Source organism: Canis lupus, chromosome 24, assembly GCF_011100685.1.
Source record: "Canis lupus familiaris isolate Mischka breed German Shepherd chromosome 24, alternate assembly UU_Cfam_GSD_1.0, whole genome shotgun sequence".
Taxonomy (NCBI): domain Eukaryota; kingdom Metazoa; phylum Chordata; class Mammalia; order Carnivora; family Canidae; genus Canis; species Canis lupus.
Window position 1 is genome coordinate 33,159,899 of NC_049245.1, and position 23,175 is coordinate 33,183,073.

General features: G+C 44.2%; 1 protein-coding gene and 1 pseudogene across 1 annotated transcript; both read left to right on the forward strand.

The window, feature by feature from the left end:
- Window positions 1–11,065: 11,065 nt before the first annotated feature.
- LOC102151692 (antileukoproteinase-like) lies at window positions 11,066–14,638 on the forward strand. Its single transcript, XM_038571377.1, has 4 exons — window positions 11,066–11,986; window positions 12,896–13,057; window positions 13,430–13,579; window positions 14,413–14,638. Exons 1-4 carry the CDS (start codon window positions 11,713–11,715, stop codon window positions 14,433–14,435), a joined length of 609 nt encoding a protein of 202 aa, XP_038427305.1. The 5' UTR covers window positions 11,066–11,712; the 3' UTR covers window positions 14,436–14,638.
- LOC119865806 lies at window positions 14,230–14,346 on the forward strand (annotated as a pseudogene).
- Window positions 14,639–23,175: the final 8,537 nt, after the last annotated feature.

Below are 23,175 nucleotides of genomic sequence, written 5' to 3' on the forward strand. Positions count from 1 at the left end.
GTATCCATAAAAGTACTGTATTAATTATTTTGTTTAGTTCTTCTACATTTTCACTGTCTTGGTAAGAAGCATTTTACAGAATTATTGAAGAGTGACAGACTTAGCATGTTTTTCTTTAAGGGGAAGAAAAATGAAATAAGGCAATTCATCTCAGGAAAAAACAAAAACTATAAATGCAATGTAATCATGGCATACAACTCGACTCGGCAGTGACATTAAACTGAGTTGTAATAGTGTTATCCTTGAATATGGATTTTACCAAAATTGTGATATATTTATTTTGGGAGCGTATAGAGATCTTTAGAAGAGTGAAAATCCATAACAGGAAGTGAGCAGATAAGATCTACATCTGAAGAAGTAAAAATTGGCAGGATATGCATACAATTATAAAACACGAAAGTAAATTCCACAGAAAGAATAGCTAGAAGAGTTGACAGCAGTTACTTGTGGGGGAGCAGAAAGGCAGTGAGGTAGAGGTTGGGAACTGGCACACTCTAGAGGGAGGCCTAAATGTACTGTTGGTTGTTTTGTTTTGTTTTGTTTCTATGCAGACTCCACGCCCAGTATGGAGCCCAACTTCGGGCTTGAACTTATGACCCTGAGATCAAGACTCAAGCTGAGATCAAGAGTTGGACTCTTAACCAACTGAGCCACCCAGGTGACCCACTGATATTTTTTTTTCCACTGATATTTTTTTAAGAAACAAGTACTATTTTAATCTTCAAGCTATGTACATGTATCGCTATGTTAATAAAAATGAACTAATTTGAGGTATTCTAGACAGTATAGTTCCAATTTTGCAAAATAACCACAGGACAAAAGCTGGGATAAATACATTAGAATATTAATATCAAGTATCTGTAATGAAACAGTTGGCAAGTTTTATTTTCTCTCATACTTTCCCACCGGTTACAACCTCCCAGTGTTGCTGCAGGCACCTTCAGAGGGTGTCCACATTGAGGGTTGTAGGGCCCTGGGAGCTGGCTGTGCTTCCCTTCCTCCCCTACCTCTTCTCCAGATGTTCATGCTTTCTGCTACCCTCCCCACATTCCAGGGCCACTCCCCTGGGTACGGATTGTAGTTCATTTCAGCAGAAAATTTTGACACTGCCAGGGATGGAATTCAGCATTGTCAAAACCTCTAAAACTCAAGCCAGGAAGAAGCTGGCTGAGAAGCTCTTGTGGTGATGGGAATTAGGCTGTGAGGATGGGAGGAGTTCTTGGGGGCACAGCTGTCTCCCTCCAATTACTGGGAATAATTTTGTTTATTTATTTATTTATTTATTTATTTATTTGTTTATTTATTTATATTTTTAATTTAATTTAATCTTAATTCCAGTGTAGTTAACATATAGTGTTGTTGGAAGGATTTTATCTATCAGACCCCCCTGTTTTTTCCACTCTTTCCAAATCTCTCTGTGACACTGGTCTAGGTTTCTTTCCTGGAACCTCCATGTCTGCTCAGATCTTGAGCCAAAGGAAGAATTTTCTACTTGTCCTATCTCTGAATAGACATAATTGCCTTTTAAAAAACAAATAGTCTTTTTAAATAGCATGATATAAAATAATAATAACTGGGCAAGGTCAGGTGACCCTGGGGACAGCCAGGTTGATGGGCCTGGGTGAGGAGGGGACTTTTATCCAAGGCAAAGAGGGCATGTGCCAATTGGAGCAGAGACAAACAGATCCAAGACCAGGCAGGTAGTGAAAGGGCCAGAACAGGTGCAGTGCCGACCCAATGGCCTGAGGCTCCAAATGCAGCCCAGCAGCACCTGCTGGGGTGACGTATGCAGGACCCCAATGGCAATAAAAATAACACCCGCTATCCACTGACAACTTTCTATGTCAAGACAACTCTACCAACTGATGAAGGTAAACCCCTCCTTTCAGACAAGAGGAGACTATCTTAGAAGGCTAAGTGATTTTTCCAGCATCATGGAGATCGTTAGTTGTAGAACTGGGATTTTCCAGAAGGTGGGCCAGCTTCATGGGTTGGGAACCTGAACAGTCACACTGGAATAATACTCTGCTGCTGCCATCTTAAAATCCTTAATTTTTTTTTTTTTAAGATTTTATTTATTTATTCGAGAGAGAGAGAGAGAGGCAGAGACACAGGCAGAGGGAGAAGCAGGCTCCATGCAGGGAGCCTGATGTGGAACTGGATCCCACGTCTCCAAGATCACGCCCTGGGCTGAAGGCAGCACTAAACCGCTGAGCCACCCGGGCTGCCCCTTAATGGTTTTTGCACAAAGGATCTTGCATTTATGTTTTGCCCTGAGCCCCACAAATTATGTAATTGGCTCCTAGAGGCCTTCAGTAATACTAGTTTTCTGCATTTTCCTTCTTCCCTCCAGACCAAACCTGGTGTGTATGTCTTATGCCCAGAGGATCTGCCCAAAGTCTCCTAGTTGATTATGGAAACTTTTTTTTAAAGTTTTTATTTAAATTCCAGTTAGTTAATGTACAGTGTAATATTAGTTTCAGGTGCACAGTATAGTGATTCAACACTTCCATACAATGCTCAGTTCTCATCACAAATGCACTCCTTAATCCCCACTCCTTCTTTCACCCATCCCCCACCCACCTCCCCTCTGGTAACCATTAGTTTGTTCTCTATAGTTAAGAGTCTGTTTCTTGGTTTGCCTCTTTTTTTTTTTTTTTTTTTTTTTTAAAGGAAGCTCTACACCAAACTCATGGGGCTTGAACTCATGACCCCCAAATCAAGAGTCTCATGCTCTATAGACTGAGCCAGCCAGGTGCTCAAATTATGGAAACTTTTATAATAGAATTCACTGGAAGCAAATAGAAAATTGATTACTTCTTTATAGGTTTTGAATTTCTCAAATCCCTCAGCCCTGCTGGTATTCTGTAGTTTGCGATTCCTCTGGGAGGGGAAGACAAAAATGAATGTGGTCTTGTCTAAGGAGACCTATATTTTGCTTTTAGTGGCTTGTTGTTTTTAAAATAAGTTTCTGATCTCAGAATTGCAGATGAAACCATTCTGTCCTCTTCTTTCTGAAATCACTTACATTCACATAGAGGACAAAAGACAGATGCCCACCCTGGAGGGTTTCTTTTAACTTCTAATACTATTGTTGTTAACACTTTTCTTCTTTTTTACAATTTTGTTTATACATTTGAGAAAAAGCGAGTTAGAGAGAGAGAGCATGAGTGGGGAAGAGGGGCAGAGGGAGAGGGAGAAGCAGACTCCCCGCTGAGCAGGAAACCCAACATAGGGCTCCATCTTGGGACCCCGGGATCATGACCTGTTCTGAAGGCAGGTGCTTAACCGACTGAGCTATCCAGGTTGTTAACACTGCTAACAACACATGAAGAAGGAAAGGAATGGTAGAAAACTCACAAAGGGGAAAAAATTAAAAAATAATGATCATGATACACTGATGAAAAATAAACAGTGTGCCCTATAGAATCACAGAAATGCTCAGAATTGGGGGACTGAGGAACTCAGGAAAGATGGTTTTAGGGCTAGGATTGCTATAGTTAGCAAATAAAATATAGGCTGACCAGCAAAATTGGAGCTTCAGTTCATCAGATAAACAGTATTTTGATTAAAAATGAATTTTTTCTCATATTTGGGATATACATATACTAAAAAAATTATTTGGTATTTATCTGAAATTCAAATTTAACTGAGTCTTATATTTTATTTACTTATTTGAGAGAGAGGGAGAGAAAGAGAGACAGAGCACGAGCGGGGAAGGGACAGAGGGAGAGGGAGAAGCAGACTCCCCACTGAGCAGGGATTTCCCCATGCAAGGGCTCTATCCCAGGACCCCAGGATCATGATCGGAGCCAAAGGCAGACATTTAACCAACTGAGCCACCTGGGCACCCCAAATTTAATTGAGTCTTATATTTTATCTGGCAACAGCATTTAGAACAGTGTTTGAACATGTCTGTAAGGAGTAGTCAGACTCATAGGCTCTGCTCCCAGGGGCCTCAGGCTGTCAGCGGGAGGGGGAGATCCTCTCAGCGCTGGGGGTCCCTACCTCAGCCTCCTAGTTTGCCTGGGCAGCTGGGGGTGCTGAGACAGCTCCAGTGAGGCCACAGGCCCATGCCAAGGTGTGATTGGCGGGGCCCCCAGTGCCCTTAGAGTCACATAGACTTCACCGTGAAGTCCTGTGTCTTCCTTTGCCCTGTGCTCCTTCTCATACCTGGGACTTCGATGTCCTGGTTCTGGGCTGTGGAAGGAGGTCGTACTTCCCTGCTGAGTTTGAGTCCCTGGATTCAAGCCTCTGTCCACAGTTGAGGGTGGAGGCTGAGCTGCAAGCTCCACCTCGGTGGGCATCCCAGGGACATGAGGGGAGGGAGGGGGTTCTTTGTGGGGGCCTCCCCTGGGAGTATGTCTGAGCCACCTGGGCTGCCCAGTTTGGGTAGAAGCTCTGACTTAATGTTCTAGATAGATGATGGCCAGTGTGGTGAAGCTGAGGATTGCCACTGTGAGTGGTTCAGGGAGTCCATTCTCCACACAATCCCAAATATTGGGCATTCTAAGCTGAAGCCTTGGTCCTACCGTGGATACTTCTTTATGCCTGCTCCTTAGTGTATCCCTGGAACCCAGAAAAAGGCTGGGCACAGAAAATGTGATTTGATTTGAGAATGAATAAAAGCTCATGCTTCTCTCTGCATAACCCAGGGTCTGTGATTCAGAGTCTGGCCTGGAGCCTGGGAGTTGCTGGGAGCAAAAAGACTCCCTCTGACACCATGACTCCTTATACCCCTGGGCAGATTTTCCCCCTAAACTATATACCTAGAATTCAAATTGCTTCTAGATTTTACCTTTTGGCAAGGCTAGGTGTTCTTATAGAAAACAAGTAACTCTGCCAACTGAATGGGCCAATTTGTACTCCTTCCAGTGGTATATTAGTTTCTGCTTGCCTGTAACTTAATCAATAATGTACGGTCAGACTTTAAGTCTCTCTGTAATTTTGTAGCAGAACTAACAGAGTATTGCTTGAGATTTGCAGACCACTGGCTTTGAGGAGTGAAGGACCAGATTTTCCCAGAAGATAAGGAGGCCTGACTATATTTGAAAACAACTTTCACTGATGCCAGCAAATCTGTTCAGGGTCATGGTGACATACAACTAAGCAGCCCAGGCATGTGCTTCTCCTGCATATAGCCCCCTTCCTTTTTCGGATGACTTTTTTACTTTTTTAAATTTAAATTCAATTAAATAGCATATAGTGTAGTATTAGTTTCAAGGTAGAGTTCAATGATTCATCAGTTGCATATAACACCCAGTGCTCATCACATCATGTGCCCTCCTTAATGCCTATCACCCAATTGTCCCATCCCCCTACCCACCTCCCCTCAGGGACTCTCAGTTTGTTTCCTAGAGTTAAGAGTCTCTTATAGTTTGTCTCCTTCTCTGATTTGGTCTTATTTTATTTTTCCCATGCCTTCCACTTTAAAACCCTCCAATTTCCCCTGGGCTGGGAAGATGGTCTTTGAGCCATTAGTCTACCATCTTCCCAGGTTTCCAGCTTCATCTATAAATCAGCCTCTGCTTTCCCAGCATCATTTGTCTCTCGAGTATCAATTTTCAAGTGGCAAGCAGTCGAACCTGAGTTGAGAACCAGTCCTCTGTCCAATAACACTTGTAACTGTTAGACACCGGGGCTTCATTCTCTCACAGAGGAACCAGGTTGAAAAAGGCTATGAAGGGCTTCGAATACCTCTATCCATATTTGTATCTATATCCATCTCAGATTGAAATTTAAAAAATACCTATTACTTGAAAAAATATCTATTACAGAAAACATGTATTTTCTGTATGAAAACATGTTCTCTTTTGATTTGCATACATGATTATTTATGAGGCTATATATACATATTCAAGCACTCAGCTAATCATAATATAATTAATATCTATGTACTTAGTGCTGCATGAGAAAGCAATTGCACAATCTCAATGGCATAGCATTGTGCAAGTTTATTTCCACAGATTCAATGGATTAGTGGGGATGTTGAGAGGGCATTCTAACCTTCTGTAAGTTTCAAAAGACCCATCTAGGAAGAGCCACGTAGGGAAAACCCCAGCAGGAAGAAATCAGCTGTGAGGCTCATTTCCTGTGATTTGATTTCTCAAATCAAATCACATTTCCAATGAGAGGAGATCTAACAGCTCTTGCTATCAATTAGATTATCGGTAGGGAAGGGCGTGTTGATGTGACCCTCCCTTATTTCTACCCCATTTCTCAATCTCTATCTTCTAGCTCCATCCATCAGGTTTCTGTCTTGATACCCATCACCATCTTGTTGGCACCAGGTCACAATCTCAAGTGGTGGAGGGATACACCCTTCCCCTTGGAGATTGCTGGCATATTTCAGAGAAACTTTTCCAAATATAAGAAAAGGAACATTACAAATCTGGACATGGTTCGTGTCTCCAAGGACTACCATGAATTGGGAAGGCAGGATTCAAGCTTGGCTAATGGCTCTTTCTGGCTTTCTTTGTTAGTTTGTTCAATGAATAATTCATTGTTTCATTCATTCAACATGTACCATGTCAGGTTCCTGGACTAAATAGAGAGGTATTGTCTTTGCTCTGACGACAATTGCCCCATTGAGCTAGGTGCTGGGATATATTTTTTTTTGGTTGAGTGCTCCTGGAAGTAAGACCTTGGGGCAATAACTTGAGGACCAGTAATTTATTTGAGAGTTGATCAAAGGAACATTATTCAGAGAAGAGGTTTGTGAGACAGGGCCGAAGGAAGCCAAAAAGGGTGCAAAATTTAGAAGATTGCTGGTCTCTTGCAACTGGGGCTCAAAACTATTGGAAACTCTGGAATGTAGTATAGAACTGCCTTGGAATTTCCATCCAAGGGTGAAAAGATGCGGTATTTATCCTCCACCTCCTGTCTGTCTCTGACTTGGTTCTGCTCCTTGAGGCACCTGGCTCCCCTGACTTGGGCTGAGAGAAAATCCTCAGGCAGGGTAGCCCAGGTACTTATATTAGATGCCACCGGCAGGTACTGAGATGGTGAGTGCCCTGAGATTATAGACAGAGCACAGCCAGGGTCAGCTATAAAACCTGATGGTAAACCACAGCCCAAACAATTTGGGCTGGAATCAAGATGTACTATAAAGCTTCAGGTCTTAATCTGCTCAGGCTGCTATAAGAAAATATCACAGACAGGGTGGCTTAAACAACAGAAATTTATTTCGTACAGTTCAGTTCTGGAGCCAGGGAAGTCCAAAATCATGGCACTGGCAGATTTGGTGTCTGGTGAGAGCCCTCTTCCCAGTTTGCAGATGGACACCTTCTTACTGTGTCCTCACATGGCAGAGAAGGAGAGAGACAGAGAGAGAGAGAGAGAGAGATCATCTCTCTCATATCTCTTCTTATATTAGCACTAATCCCATTCATGAGGTCTTCACCCTCATGACCTAAACATCTCCCACAGGACCCACTTCTTAATACCACCACAATGTGGATTAGGGCTTCAACATATGGATTTTGAGGAAATGCAAACATTCAGCCCATAACACTACAGTAATAAAGTCATTGTGGTATTGGCCAAAAGACAGACACATAGATCAGTGGGGAGTGCATAAAGAGACATACAGTCAATTGACCATTGACAAAAGCACAAAGAGAATTCACCAGAGAAAGTCTTTTCAGCAAATGATACCAGAACAATTAAACATCTGTACATAAAAATAGGAACTTTGATCCATACTTCACATCATTTACAAAAACTAACTCAAAATTGATCACAAACATAATTGCAAACATCAAAACCATAAAACTTTGAGGAAAAAAAACAGAAGGAGGAAATTTTCGTGACTTTAAATTATGCAAAGATTTCTCAGATAGAATGCTAAAAACATGATGAAGGAAAAATGGTAAGTGGTATCTCATAGAAATTAAAAACTTCTGCTCTTTGAAAAACAGTTAAGAAAATAAGAACAGGCCACCAATTGGGGAAAACTATTGGCCAAATGTATATCTGTTAAAGTATTGGTATATAGAATATATAAGGAACTTTAAGATTCAGTAATGAGAAAACAAACAACCCAATAAAAATGGGTAAAAGATTTGAACAGACACGTCACCAAGGAACACACACAGATGACAAATAAGCAGCATATGGAAATAGTCATATGTCACTTTGTCATAGTCAATAGTCACTTTGTCATTAGTCTTTAGGAAAATATAAGATAAAAGTTCAATGAAATACACTACATATTTATTAGGATGACCAAAAGCAAGCAAACAAAACAAAGCAAAACAAAAAACCACACACACACACATCAATACCAAGTGCTGCCACTAAGGCAAAGAAATGAGAGCTCTGGTGGGAATCCCCTGCTAGTGGAAATGCAAAATGGTACAGCCACTCTGGAAATAATTTGGCAGTTTATTAGAGTTAACATACATTATTACCACACTACCTATCAATCCTACTTTTAGATACTACCCAAGAGATGTGTAAACCATATGCACACAAAAACCTGTATACCAATACTTAGAACAGTTTTATTGATAATCACCACAACCTCAGAGCAACCGCCAAATCCTTCAACTGGGGAATGCATAAACAAATTGGACATTTCTGCAGAGGCCCCTTTTAGGCAAACAGGCTTGAACAACGGAATCCAGACAGACCCCTTAGGCGACCCACCTCAAAATATCCGTGGGCCCTAAAAAACCAATGGGCTTACTTACAACCAGGCACGATTACTAAAAAAGAGAAGATTCCATATGTGGCCATATCTCTTCATCTTCCCCTCCTTTATTTTTTAAAAAGATTTTATTTATTGATTCATGAAAGACACAGAAAGAGAAAGACAGAGATATAGGCAGATGGAGAAGCAGGCTCCAGGCAGGGAGCCTGATGTGGGACTCAATCCTGAGACCGTGGATCACGCCCTGAGCCAGGGGCAGGTGCTCAACTGCTGAGCCACCCAGGCATCCCATCTTCCCCCTCCTTTAAAAGCAGCCCCCACCCATTACCCCATGGCAGACAGCCTCTCCTCTGTTATCCTACCCGCCGCTCCCTTGCAGTGTATTCACTACGCTTTTATCTTCTTTGTTCCACCATGGGTGAATTCTTTTGATGCCCGCTCCATTAGCTTCCACCTGATTTTTGCCCCACATTTGGGGACCTGCATCTGATCGAGAGACACCCCCACATAGACACCACAACCTACATCCAACACAATATTACTTAGCTGTAGAAAGTAACAAACTGGGAATACAGACATTCTGCTAAGCATAATAAGGCAGATTCAAGGGGCACCTGGGTGGCTCAGTTGGCTAAGCATCTGTCTTTGGCTCAGGTCATGATCCCAGGGTCCTGGGATAGACCCAGCATCAGACTCCTGGCTCAGCAGAAATCCTGCTTTTTCCTCTGCCCCTTCCTTTGTTCATGTTTTTGCTCTCTCTCTCTCTCTCAAATAAATAAAATCGTTTTAAAAAGGCAGCAGATTCAACTGGTTAAGGCCTGTTCAAGTCCACTCATATAATACCCTCAAAAAAGGCAAAACTATAGGGACAGAAGACACATCAATTGTTGCCAAGAGTTGAAGATGCTGGAATACAAGATTGACTCCAAAGGATGCACGAGAATTTCAAAAGGGCAAAGGAACCGTTCTCTCCCTTGGTTTTGTGGTGGTGGTTACAGGACTTGCAGGCCTTTGTCATGACTCAGAACCACACACTAAATCGGATGAATTTTACAGACAACAGACACACAGTCTCTCCTCTTTAGGACCTTATCTTCTCACAGAAAAGTATCCTTGTAAACTGGCACTGACCATTAGATCTCATCAAGAGACCACTAAGTACAGGGCAAGATGGGGAGCAGAGGAGGGTCTCCCAACTCAGAGAGAGTCTTATGTCCAAAGGGGAGCCCTACTGGAAGAAGAATAACACTTAGTGCTTTACCTGGATGATTGTAGCTCTTTGTGGTAAGCTAAGTGAGAAAATGGGCTTTCTTTTTACATATTTTTCTGTATTTTTATCAAAGTTATACATGTGGAGAGATTCGAGAGTCACATAATCTCACAAAGGTTGTTGTGACAAACAGCAGGTGCTGACCACAACCCCCTGCCCCCAGAGGAAATCACTTTTAGTTTAGATAAGGCATTGTCACTTATTCCCCTGTCCCTAAGTAATATTCATGTTTTATTACACATGACTTCAAAGTCTTAGATATAATCTATTGACTTCCCATGACTGGAAATGAGATTTTGGATCACTGCTCTGCTCCCTATGCAAAATATACAGACTCACCCTTCCATCCCCTTCCTTCCATTAGTTACATGACAGGGCTTTTTTTTTTTTTTTTTTTAAGATTTATTTATTTATTTGAGAGAGAGCAAGTAGGGGGAAGGGCAGGGAGAGAGGGAGAAGCAGACTCCCAACTGACCAGGGAGCCCAATGTGGGGCTCAGTCCCAGGACCCTGAGATCATGACCTGAGCCAAAATCAAGAGACTGAGTCACCCAGGCACCCCATTTTTAAAAAAATGTGTTTATTTATTTGAGAGAGAGAGAGAGAGAGAGAGTTATGTGACAATCTGATGAGCTCAGCACTGTTGTTTACATTACTGTGACTATGTGAACACTCGTCACAGCTGAAGTAGATAGTAAACCAACTACTTTTCCTTTCTGGCACAACTTCTTATTTTCTTTGACATGAAAAATTGTCAAGTTTGTGTTTGCTTGGTTTTGTAGGCACATAACACTTTTCAACCACAAACTCTTCACTGGTTGCCAAAATCTCCTCTCTGTGTTCATATGCGCCAAATGCTATTCACTTCACCTCCCAAAGATGAATTTCCTGGAGGCCTCTGACCCTTTCCAGTCTGGACTGGTGGCCCTGTGTTTCCCGCACTCAGCTGTCACCGGGATCTTTTGTCACACCATCGTGGGGGCTCCCTTCTTTCCTCCCCTACATTCTGGCTTCTCTATCCCCTGCATTTTATTTCTTGGTTACGCTGTAATAGGCTTCCTTTTGATATTTAGAAATGTTCCCCATGAACTGCTTGCCACATAGCCAATGCTCAGTAAATAAGAACCTTCATTATAGTTATGAGAGCGCAGTGGGGATAATTTGGGGTGTGGGAAAACTTTTTGAGCACATCAAGCGGCACTCCTGGCTCACCTGCCCAGTTGACTGCTGGGAAGAGTTTTATCGGTTCATCTCAGGGAAAGGGACTCAAAATGGGCTTCCCATCAACTTCACTTCCACCTGGTGCTCAGGGGCAGAGTGCTCACTCCCTGCAATGCCCTTCTATCCCCCCACTCTTTACCTCCAATCCTGCTGGGTGGCCCAAGCAGACATGACTACCCCACCTCACAGCTGGGAAGACTGGGGCCCAAAGCCGTGGTTTGGGTTGCTGTCCCTTCTTCACCAGTCATGACACATGGGCTCTTTGAGAAGCTCCATGGGATTGGCAGAGTGCCTGGAACTGCAGGTATTAGGTGGAAACAAGTTCTAGAGGGCGCAGGCGGAGGCGTCACGTGAAGTCTGGGAAAGGGAATGACCCCAGGGAATTGGTAGCAAGACCATGTGAGGGAAAGTCAAGGCAAGCAGAGAGATTCCTTTGAAATGTCCTCCTGTTCTGCCCTGTACCTTCCCTTCTGAGCCCCTCCCCTGCTCCAGGCCAAAGGCCCAAGGCAGGTGCTTCCATATGGCTTCCCGACCAGTCTGCTGACACCTCCTGCTCCTCTGATTTCTACATGTCCCTTGCTAGGCCTTGGGCTCCTGCCACCAATATTCTGAGTAGTGGAGTTACTGTCCTCCTCCCAATTTCCGGCTTAGGACAGAGCAGGTGGGAGGGCCTGGGCACTTCTGGGGTGACCACACCCTCTGGGGGAGGCATAAAGGGAGAGCCTGGCCCTAGCCACCACAGCACCAGGGCCGTCACTATGAAACCCGGCAGCGTCATCCCTCTCATGATGCTCCTTGCCCTGGAAATCCTCACGACCTGGACTGTGGAAGGTGCTAGCAAAGGTGAGTTGGAGTCTCTCAGGTGGTATCCAGGTGCCAGAGTCCATGAAAGTTCAGCTTGGGAGTAGCTTCTTCCTCTTAGTCCAGCAGCTGACCTTGAAGCCACCTCTCCAGTGGTCTGGCCCAAGGACCCTAATTTCAAGTGTCCCTCTGAGGATTTCAGCTAAGAGTTTCTGAAGTGTCCAGAGACCCATCTTCCACCAGATGGACCCAGTGACCCCAGCCCCTGTATTCCTTATTGTTCCCTCTCTACAGCAACTTCTCTACTGTTTGCTCTTTTGCTCTGTCGCATTATTTTGCTCTCTGTTTAATTTTCCAAAATGTTCTCTTCTCTTACTGTTTCCTTTTTAATGGTCAATTTGCTCTCAGTGGATCTGGAATCTTTCCTTCAGGCTCTGATGAGCTGCCTCTCCTACTATCCGGGGTCCTTCTTGGCTTCCCTCCCAGTCAACCCCCCGGGGAAGGCGCACCTGACCATGAGCTCTGTCCAGCTGTGTGCTGGAGCTGGCTTATACTGGCTCACGACAGCGGGAGGTTACACTTTTAAGACTTTTGCAAGCTAGTTGACATCATGTGGTAGCTTGAAATCAGCCATGGTGGCCTTCTTTACACCATGGAAATTGGCTAATGCCAAAAAGGCCTCTTTTAAAACATTTACCTGCACACCACCATCTCTATACCTTCTTTTCTGTGCCATCAACTCCCTCTTGGTTGAGTGGTTGGCTCAGCCTGGCACAACCCCACACCTGCCTTCAAACAGGAATCCTAATAACACTCTCTTTTCCTTTGGGGTCGGTTGCCTGGGTTAGGTTTCTCCGCTCCCCGCCCCTCCCCCCAAGCCAGTTCCTTGTCCTGGATTGTGGTCATGACTCAGAATCAGCTCCCTCTTCCTCCTTTGTTCTTACTCTTTAGAGAAAGCTAAGCACGGAGCCTGCCCCTTCACACCTCGTGTGATGTGCCTTGTGTTTGAACCCCCTCAATGCCAGAGTGACTGGGATTGTCCGAAGGAGCAGAAATGCTGTCGTGAATATTGTGGCATCAAATGCGTGGATCCTGTAGACCCATCAAAGCCTGGTGAGGAAACAAAGCCCTGGAAGAGGGGACCAGGGAGATTTCAGCTTAAGGACACACATCTGGGAGAAGTGGTGGGGGCTCCTGGGAACTGAGCTGGAAGGTGAGGCAGAGCCAGGGCTCACTGCTATGCTTATGCTTATGCTAAGTCCAGGAGTTAGCCACTCATTCAGCTAATAAGTCACTCTGTCAGACACTTGCAACCCTAATTGCAGCCCCCTCGGTGGAAAGGGGACTCCAACAGGACATGCACTGGCCTCAGTTTGGGTGCCGAGGTAGAGAAGAAGTGATTGGCACACCGGGGTAGAGATGGGGTAGGAGCTAGGGTGATGTCTAGGAGGGCAAGCCTCTGAGTTGTGACTCCGTTCTCACCAGTTAAGGTCAATCCTGGGAAGTGTCCCCTGGTCACTGACCAGTGCAAGAGGCCCAACCCCACAGACAAATGCCTGAATGACAGCCACTGCCTGAACAGTCTCAAGTGCTGCAAGGGAGTGTGTGGGAATTCCTGTGTTAAGCCAGTGAAAGGTAAGATCTGGCTCAGATCCACATCCCCAGGATCCTACTACAGCCTTAACCCTCTTACCATGTGAAGGAGGGTACTTGGTATCTCCCTATGCATTCACTACCCACCCCCCAAGTAGATCCACTGCCCCTCAACACCTTGCACCCCCAGTTTTCTAAGCAAGCAATCCCCAGGGTCACCTGTGACTGGTAGTGCTGGGTCCTGGGAAGGAAGGCTTCTCAAAATGAGCCAGGAGAAAGGACCCATGATACAAGAGGCGAGAATTATATCTTTTCACACCACCTCTGCCTCTGACTGGCTGTGTGACTATGAGCAACTGACTATATCTTTTTAGCCTCAGTGCTCCCAGCTGTAAAATGGACACAAGCATATCCTCTGAGATACTAAATGTAAAAGTACACTTTTAAAACTCAGAGGTCTGTGTGTGATGAGAGAGTATTGCTATGGTTATGACCTCGATTGGCTGGGTTTCCTGGAACCACAAGAAACCCCAGTGTGATGCCCCGATGGAGAGGCCCAATGCCCAGATTTTACCAGAATGAAGACAGAAGCTGTCAATGAACAACCTGGATTTGTTCTTGATTCCTAGATCGAAGACCAGTGCTGTTTTGACTATTCCAGCACCATATTCTCTCTCTTCTTATCCCAAGGGAGCTTTGAGCAGTGGCAGTATCGTAGCCAATGAAGTTTATCCAAGGCGCGATTATTGCTAATTGAAAACTCTTATCCCAAGGGATGTAGGGCCCACTGACAAGAGGACCCTTTGGGTGGGAGGAATGTAAGGGTCACTGGGATTGTTCCTGTGCTAAAGCTCTGTTTTATTTTCTCTCCACAGATGTATTCTTGCCAGTTCAATAAGATTAAGACTTGTTGGTCCGTGTGTGGTTTGAGTATTCCTTTTTTTCCCAAGCCTGGGAAAAATGAAAGTGTCTTGATGAAGGTGTGTCTTCATGACTGATACTTCCAGGGGGCTAAAGTTGGGCCTGTTTTATCTGTGTGTGCTTGGCACCTGGCGTGAGGTTTGGCACATGAGATTAAATGACTGCTGGTTAGTGAATAAATAAATATATAAGATTTTCCCTGCATTTCCATTATCCTTGACTCATTGCATCTGGTCTAGGATATGAGGGGTGAGGTGAAGAATGATGTGTCTGCATGTGTAGGGTTTCTCCCCTAAACTAGGAAATGGAAAAAAGAGAGCATTTCAGAGCCAAGCAGATATGGTTTTTAATTCTGTGTCTGTCAATTACTGGGTTTGTAATTTTGGGCAAATTTGTGGGGCTTTGTCCCACTGAGCCTCAGTTCTGTCATCTGTAACATGGGAGAATAATAGTGCCAGTTCCATAAAGCTGAGGATGAGTGGTATAATATGTGAAATGAGTAGCCCAACGACTGTCACGAATGACAGGAAGAGGTGAAAAGCCATCAGGCAGAGAACAAGAGGATCCTTATCTGGAAAAACTGAATTAGTCCAGAGGAAAGATAGCGTAGCAAGTGACAGATGGCGCTAAAGATAACTAACCTTAACAATCGCCAGTATCGATGGTGTCCGCTTTTCCCTGGGCACAGGGCTAGGCTGAGTTTTTCACCTCCTTTTTCAACTGAATGTAGCTAGTTGTACACTCTGGTCAGTGAAATGGGAGCGGGAGTGATGTGTTCCAATTCTGGACCTGGCCCATAAAACTCTCTCAACCACCTGCTGGTGCCATGGAAAGGATGTCAAGGACCTGGAGGAAGGAGTCCAGGATTCTGAATTCCTTAGTGGGTCACAGCCTTTCCTCTCCACTTGCTTGGGACTATGACATGAGCAAGCAATGCATGTCCAAGGGACTAAGGCACTGAAATTTGGAATTTGTACTACCTGCGTAGTACAGTTACTGACCACTGTTTGGAGTCCAATGTCAGCCCACTGGATGGCCTTGCTCCATTTTCTGCCTTTGAGGGCTTCATGATGCCTCATTTCATCATGGATCCCATATGAAGGTGTTTCTAGTCCATCTCTGGGAGAGGTTGGGGGTGGGGAATGAAGTGAGGAGAATCTGAAACCTCAGTTTTGCTCTCTCTGGCCAGATTGTCAGTTGCAGGTGCAGAATGTTCCTGATGCAAGTTTATGCACGATAAACCCTGACCAGGGCTGAACATTCTCACCTAGGCGTTTCCATCTGCAGCCATGCAGAGCTGCTGGAGGAGAGTCAGGTGTTCACCTCCTTGCTCTCTGAGACTGCACTGTGATGTCCCTGGCCCCTGCTTTGGGTTCCAGGCCTTTTGGAGTATCCCTTTGGATCATCCTCAGAACTCTGGAGGATTCCCCAACTGTTTCTTCCTCCTCAGATCTCCCTCCTTCTCTTCAAATCCTTTTCCTTTCTTTTGCAGTTCCTTTCTCTGCGTCACTAAATCCTCTTTCCTTGAAGGTGTCAGCCCTCACTACAGGAATACCATGTATCAATACATTATCTACACTCCCCAGTCCACTAAATAGCAAGCAACTTTCACATATATGCTTCTGGTGTTTGGTGGGGAAGTGAGGGACTCAGATTTCAGGGTCTTGACTCTGTGTGGTGGAGCAGTGATGATCTGGAAGAGGGGAGGGAGAAACCAATCTTTTGGGGTGGAGGAGGGGAAAAAGTTGCAGTCTTCCACCCTGTTTCAAGCTCATTCTCAACCAGTTCCTCTAAAATCAAATATCTGAACCACAAGATTAATTTTTCCCTGAAAGTCCCTCAAAATTCATCTGAAGGGATCTGATCTTATGACATGGGGTCTATTAATTCTGACCTTATTGTGCTAAGAGAGCGTCTGGCCCTCCAGCACTCTGGATACATTTTGAACTTGCCCTACACTGATTGACAACTCTGTACTCAAGTCACTTCTTTCCAGGTCCTTTTTTCCCATTCTTAACAAGAGGATGGAGAAAATCTTCTCTCATCCAGACTCTTTTCAAATAGATCTTTTGTGAAAGTTAGCTTGATGGGGTATCTCTTTCTTCCAGCTGAAACACACCTTGACTCAGTCTCTCAAGATACAGGCAGCAGGGGCATTGAGAAATCACCTGGCCAGGCTTTAGGAACAGAGGTTGTCCCCAGCTGGGCTGTTGACTCAGTGTTGACATTGGGCATGACCTCTCATTTGTGTAATGAAGGGATGGTTCAGCCCACTTTCAATGTCCCACTTTGTTCTGCTAATGACAAACTAATGATTCATCGATTACTTTTGAAGGAAAGCCCCAGCAGGATAGGCTACCTCATCTTCTTCTAAGAACTCCCTGAGATCCATGAACTCCCTCAACCTCTTGGCCTCACCTTAGCCTCATCTTCCCTGGGGGCTGTGGCCAGCTTTCAGGGCACCTGCTTGCCTGGTGATTGTGACTTATGAGTGTCCCAGTTAGCCACAACTAGAAAGTCAGGGACTGTCTGTCTAGTAACACCTTCTTAGGGTACAGATGGGGAAACTGAGGCCCAAAAAGACAATACAGCAAGTCAGTTGTGGAACTTGAAGCCCTGCATTCTTTTTCTTTATTTTCAAGTTTATTGTTTTTCAGATGATATAGTGGTTGCTGTGGTGTGCTGTCCAGATCCTCCCACAGGACAGAGGTGCCGATGCCTTCAGGCACTGGGAAGATTGGCTGCTGATGCTCATAGCTGAGTCTCTCCCTGGGAATTTCCCTGGCCAAAGTGAGCAGCTACATCCAAGGGTACACCCCATTCCTGGGGCAACCTGTCTCTGCTGACTGGTCAGTGTTGGGGCACAAAGGCGTACCTCCCTCGTTTGATTAGGGATGCCTCTGAAGGGTCCCTGCAGCTCCTGAGCTCACGGGGGCCTCGGCTGAGCCTCTGTTGTAACTGCATAGCACATCCACTTGTCCTTCTATGCAGTCCTGCTTCTTTTACCTCTCACAGATTTTGCTCTCAGAATACTCCCCAGGAAACCTCCTGCACATAAATCTCTGCCTCTGACCCATTTTCCAGAGCATCTGACCTAAGGAAGATTATAAAAAGACATATCCGATAAAGACAATTACCCAAAATAGACAAAGAACTCTTTAAAAGTCAACAACAAGAAAACAACTCAATTAAAAAATAGGCCAAAGACCTGAACAGACACCTCACCAAAGAAGGTATGCAGATAGTGGGGCACCTGGGTGGCTCAGTCTGTTAAGCGTCTGCCTTTGGCTCAGGTCATGATCCAGATGGAGTCCCACACCAGGCTACCTGCTGAGCAGGCAGCCTGCTTCTCCCTCCTCTCCCTCTCCCTTTGCCCCTCTCCCTGCTTGGTCTCTCTCTCTCGCTCTCAAATAAATAAATAAATAAATATCTTTTTATAAAAGGATATATAGATGGCAAATAAATAAGTGAATGAAAAGATGCTCCACTTCATATGCTATCAGGGAAATGCAAGATACTCTAGATACATATTAGAGTGCCTGAAATCTGGAACACTGACAACATCAAATGCTGGTGAGGATGTGGAGCAACAGGAACTCTGTCATATGTTGCTGATGGGAATACGAAGTGGTGCAACCACTTTGGAAGACAATTTGGCAATTTGTTACAAAACTAAACATACTTTTACCATATGATTAAACAATCATGCTCCTTGGTATTTACCCAAAAGAGCAGAAAAATTACGTCCTTACAAAAGAACTGCACAAGGATATTTATAGTAGCTGTATTCATAATTGCCCAAATCTGCAAGCAACAAGATGTTCTTTAGTAGGTGAATGGATAAATAAATTGTGGTACATCCAAGCAATAGTATATTTTTCAGAAGAAATGAGCTATCAAGTCATGGAAAGATAGGGAAGAAACTTCAATGCATATCACTAAGTGACAGAAGCCAGTCTGAAAAGGCTACATCTTATATGATTCCAACTGTGTGACATTCCATAAAAGGCAAGACTATGGAGACAGTAAAAAATCAGAGGTTACGGGTGGGGGGAGGGAATAAATAGGTGGAGGATTTTTAGGGCACTGAAAATACTCTATATAGTACCATAATGATTGATATATGTCATTATACATTTATCCAAACCCACGGAATGTACAACACCAAGAGTGAATCCTGATGTAAAGGTATGGACTCGGAATGATTGTGATGTATCAGCCCAGGTCCGTGGATTACAACAAATGTACCACTCTAGTGGGGGATGTTGATAGTGGGGGAAGCTATGCATGTGTGGGGGAAGGAAGTATACAGGAAATCTCTATCTCTTAATTTTGCTGGGACTCTGAAACTGCTTTTTAAAAACTGTTGTTAAAAAAATCAGGGAATCAAATATAATTTCTCAACTCTTTCAATATTTTTTAATTCATTGGTAAGAGTTTCATTTTTTAAAAAAAGTAATCATTATCCAAACAATTGGAGAAGTAGAAAGACAAAAAGAAGAGCCAATTACCACTTATATAGCACGTGTTCTGTGTGCAGCCCAGAACTTCCTCTCCTTTCAGGGCTCAGCCTCCCCCTCCTACAGGATAATGCATGGGCACACCGTGGCACTGCACTGTATTTCCCTGCATCTGGGCTCCTCAGTCTGGAGCAACCCCTGCTGGAGGTGAAGAAAGGGTGCAGCAGGATGGTCTAGGGAGGTCTTTGGCATTCCAAGTTCCCAAACAATTCAGAGTGGGCATTGACATAACATGGTTAGTCCTTTTGAGCACTCCACCTGCTATGACTTGCAGGTGATCTTTACTTTCCAAGCATCCAGTGAGTATTGGCTGGATCGGATGACAGACTTAACAACACACACCCCCTGAAGTGTAAACAATTCACAGATAATGTACAGTCTAAATCTATGCAGAGAAAGAAAGATTTTCCTAAAAGTTTTCCCGTAATTTGCAAAGCCATCCTCTCTACAAAGGAGCTAGTATTGGTATTACTTCACAAAGCATTCCTTTGGTTCCTTTCAAATCATGACTTTTGCAATCTATGGGGAATCAAAAACCGTTTGTACCGGGGCACCTGGGTGGCTCAGTGGTTGAGTGCCTGCCTTTGGCTCAGGTCATGATCCCAGGGTCCTGGGATCAAGTCCCACATCAGGCTCCCTGAAAGGAGCCTGCTTCTCCCTCTTCCTGTGTCTCTGCCTCTGTATGTGTGTGTGTGTGTGTGTGTGTGTGTGTGTGTGTCTCATAAGTAAATAAATAAAATATTTTAAAACACACCAAAAAAAACCCAGTTTGTACGTGAGTGCCTGGGGGATTCAGTGGGTTAAGGCCTGCCTTTGGCTCAGGTCATGATCCCACGGTCCTGGATTGAGTCTCCTGTTGGGCTTCTGCTCAGCTTCTCTCTCTGCCTGGCACTCCCCCTGCTTGTGCTCTCTTTTTGTCAAATAAATGAATAAAATCTTTAAAGAAAAAAATAAAAGAAAATAGTTAAGACAGAAAACAAGCCAAGGCTTTCACAGGACTATGTGTACAGACGGGCAGCTCACCTGCCTCCTCTCTGCTTCCTGGCTGGTGGGAAGGCATATGGCTTGTTCTTTCTGATTCAAGCAAGTTTTTTTTCCTTGATTGCGATTACACCTGATACACAATTTCAAATATTTCTTTAAAATTTTTTAGAGGGAAGGGTAGAGGGAGAGAAAGAGTATCTCAAGCAGGTTCCACACCCAGCGCATGAGCCCAGTGAGGGGGGAGCACAGTCTCATGAACCTGAGATCATGACCTGAGCCAAAATCAAGAATCGTATGCTTAACAGACTGAACCAGCCAGGTGCCTCTGATACACATTTTGGTTTGCATTACAACACAATATCCCAGTGTTATACAAACTTCATAAATATCTTGATATTCGTGACAGCAGGGAACATGATGATTTGCTCTATGAACCTTTTGCACAGCATGCACTTGGCATGGACAGGAAAGTATGGCTCAGCTAAACTCAGCTAATGGCCACGTTGTTGCTCATTTCAAGGCTATGTCATCATTTCTGTAATTCCACTGGGCAAACCAGTTGTTCCCAGTTCTTGGTTTATATTGTGGATTACATGCATATGTAAATTTTTGTACATGAATCATTTTTTCTTTATTTCAGGTATTTCTGCTAGGACAGATGTCTAGAAGTAGAATATACTGGGTCAAAGCCTTTGGATGTTTTTAAGGCTTTCAACACAAATCATTCCCGCTTTCTGCTCCCTGCACGGCCTTTATGAAAATCAAAAGAGGCAGAGGATATAAATGATCATGTTAGGAACTTACAGGGTGCTTGGCACATAGTCAGCCCTCAGGAAACGCTGCCCACCTTTGAACAAGAGACACATAACACTTACGTACAGAGGCCCACAAGTGTGGCTGTAAATGTACAGATGTGTAATACAATTGCACCCAACCTCTAGGTACTGACCTTCTCACCCACATGAAACATATGCTCTCCTGGGCATCTGCAAAGAAGAATGCCAGGCTTGTCGAATACTAATATGCACAAAAACCATAAAATGCAGATTCTGAGTCAGTGTGTCTTGGATGGGGACTGAGCTGCCATATTTCTTAAGCTCTCAGGTATGCTGGTGCTGCTGGCCTGGGGGCCACCCCTGGGGTGACAAGCAGGTATGCCACAAAGACACAACAGGTACATAGAAACACACTTATAGGCATAAGTAAAAACCCCCACATGAGCATGAATTTATAGCTTCTCAGACATATGGTGGGAAAGAGGAGTCAGACTTCCAAGGGCAGGGATCCACGCTTGATGGAAACAATCTGTTAGCACCTACCTAGAACCTCTGTGAGTTCATTAGGACTGCACTGAAACATCTACAGATCCTCACCAAGAATGGAGGGGACAGATAAAGCAATGGTCAGGTAGTGCCAGGGCGGGGTGGGACAGAGAAGGACAGGGCAGTCGGGACATCCTTCCCCGAAGTAAGTGCTGCTCCCACAAAATGGGGCTTGGATTCCTCCTGAAATCTTGGATCTGACCTCTTGGGAACCTGGCAGCCTTCTCCTCCTCAGGACCATGCCTTAGACAACAACAAGCTCCTCAGCTTCCCCACGTCAGATAGGCTGGTGGAGTCAGGAAAAAGGGGCACCTGGCACTGTGGCTCTGGTTCTGTCCCACTCTTGATGTCCTGTGAACGGGTGGGCAAGATCTTGCCCTTTCCAAGACCGATCTCTCCACCTCTGCACCAGGGTGTGACCCATCACCATCCCTTACCCATTTCTTACTTCCTTTCTGCCGCCCCCAACTCAGACACTCTGCACCTCTGTGTTTTGTTCAGTTGCTATTCCAGGGATCATGTAATCCAGTCTCCACAGTATATTCACAGGGAAACTGAGGCCCTTAAAGGAGAAAGTGCTGGTCTACATTTTTGGAACCTATGTCCTTCTTTTCAGTTGACCGTGCAGCCCCAATCAGTGAATTCCTCTAAGGAGAGTTTGTCTAAGAAGCCAGCTCCAGGTCCAGCTCCAGCTTATGGCACTGGGACAACTTCTCATGTGACAGAGTACATTCAGGAGCCTGAGAGAATGTCTGCGTTCTCTTTAAGGGGGGTGGGGGTGGGGGGTGGTGTATGCCTGCTTCTGAGATTTTTCTGTATTTCTTCAATTTTTTCACTGTCTGATGTAACTTCTTATTTCTAATCCTTCCAATGTACAAACTTGACATATAATTTGCCAGTATACTCATAATACCTAAGTGTATATATATATATATATCATATATATATATGATTTTATTTATTTATTCATGAGAGACACAGAGAGAGAGGCAGAGACATTGGCAGAGGGAGAAGCAGGTTCCCCAAAGGGGGCCCGATGTGGGACTCAGGACTCGATTCCTGGACCCTGGGATCCCGCCCTGAGCCGAAGGCAGACGCTCAACCGTTGAACCACCCGGCGTCCCTACCTAAGTACATTTTAATTTTAATTTTAAATAACCTGTTGTAAAATACAGTACAGGAAGAAAAGTGCCTAAAACTAAATATGTAAAGGTATGATTTGTTATAAAGCAAACCCCATGTGAGCCCCACGCAGATCAAGATATGCCTTTTCCAGCCGTAATTCCCTCCCTTAGGAAAAGGGATCCAGTAAGTTGATTTTTGTTGTCATCACTACTTCGCTTTTAGTTATATGCTGAACTTTATATAAATGTTTTCAAGTCATTTGTATGCTTTCACTTACCAGTATGCTTTGAAGTCCATCCAAACTGTTGAATGTAGCTGTGTACTGTCCATTTACATTTATATCCAACTGTATGAATACATCATACTTTTCCCGTCATCCTAGTGTATACTGATGGACAACTAGGTTGTTTCCAGATTTGGGCTATTTTGAATGATGTTCCTATGAACATTTCCGTACCTTCTCTTGTACACATGTAAATGTATTCATTTGGGGGCTTGTTGCATCAGAAACTATGTATTTTCTCAAATTCATTCTATCACAACCAATCGTTTTCCAAAGAATTGCCCCCAACTCACTCTCTCACTCTCTCACCAACAGTAGATGGGTGTTCCAATTGTTCCTCATCCTTATAAGAAACAACTCAGTGTTGCCAAACAATTCAATGTTTGCCAATTTGGTGGATACATAGCAGTGTCTCCTTTTTGGTTCTTATTTGCATTTCCCTGAGTAGTAATGAAGCTGCATGCTTCTAATATGTTTATTGGA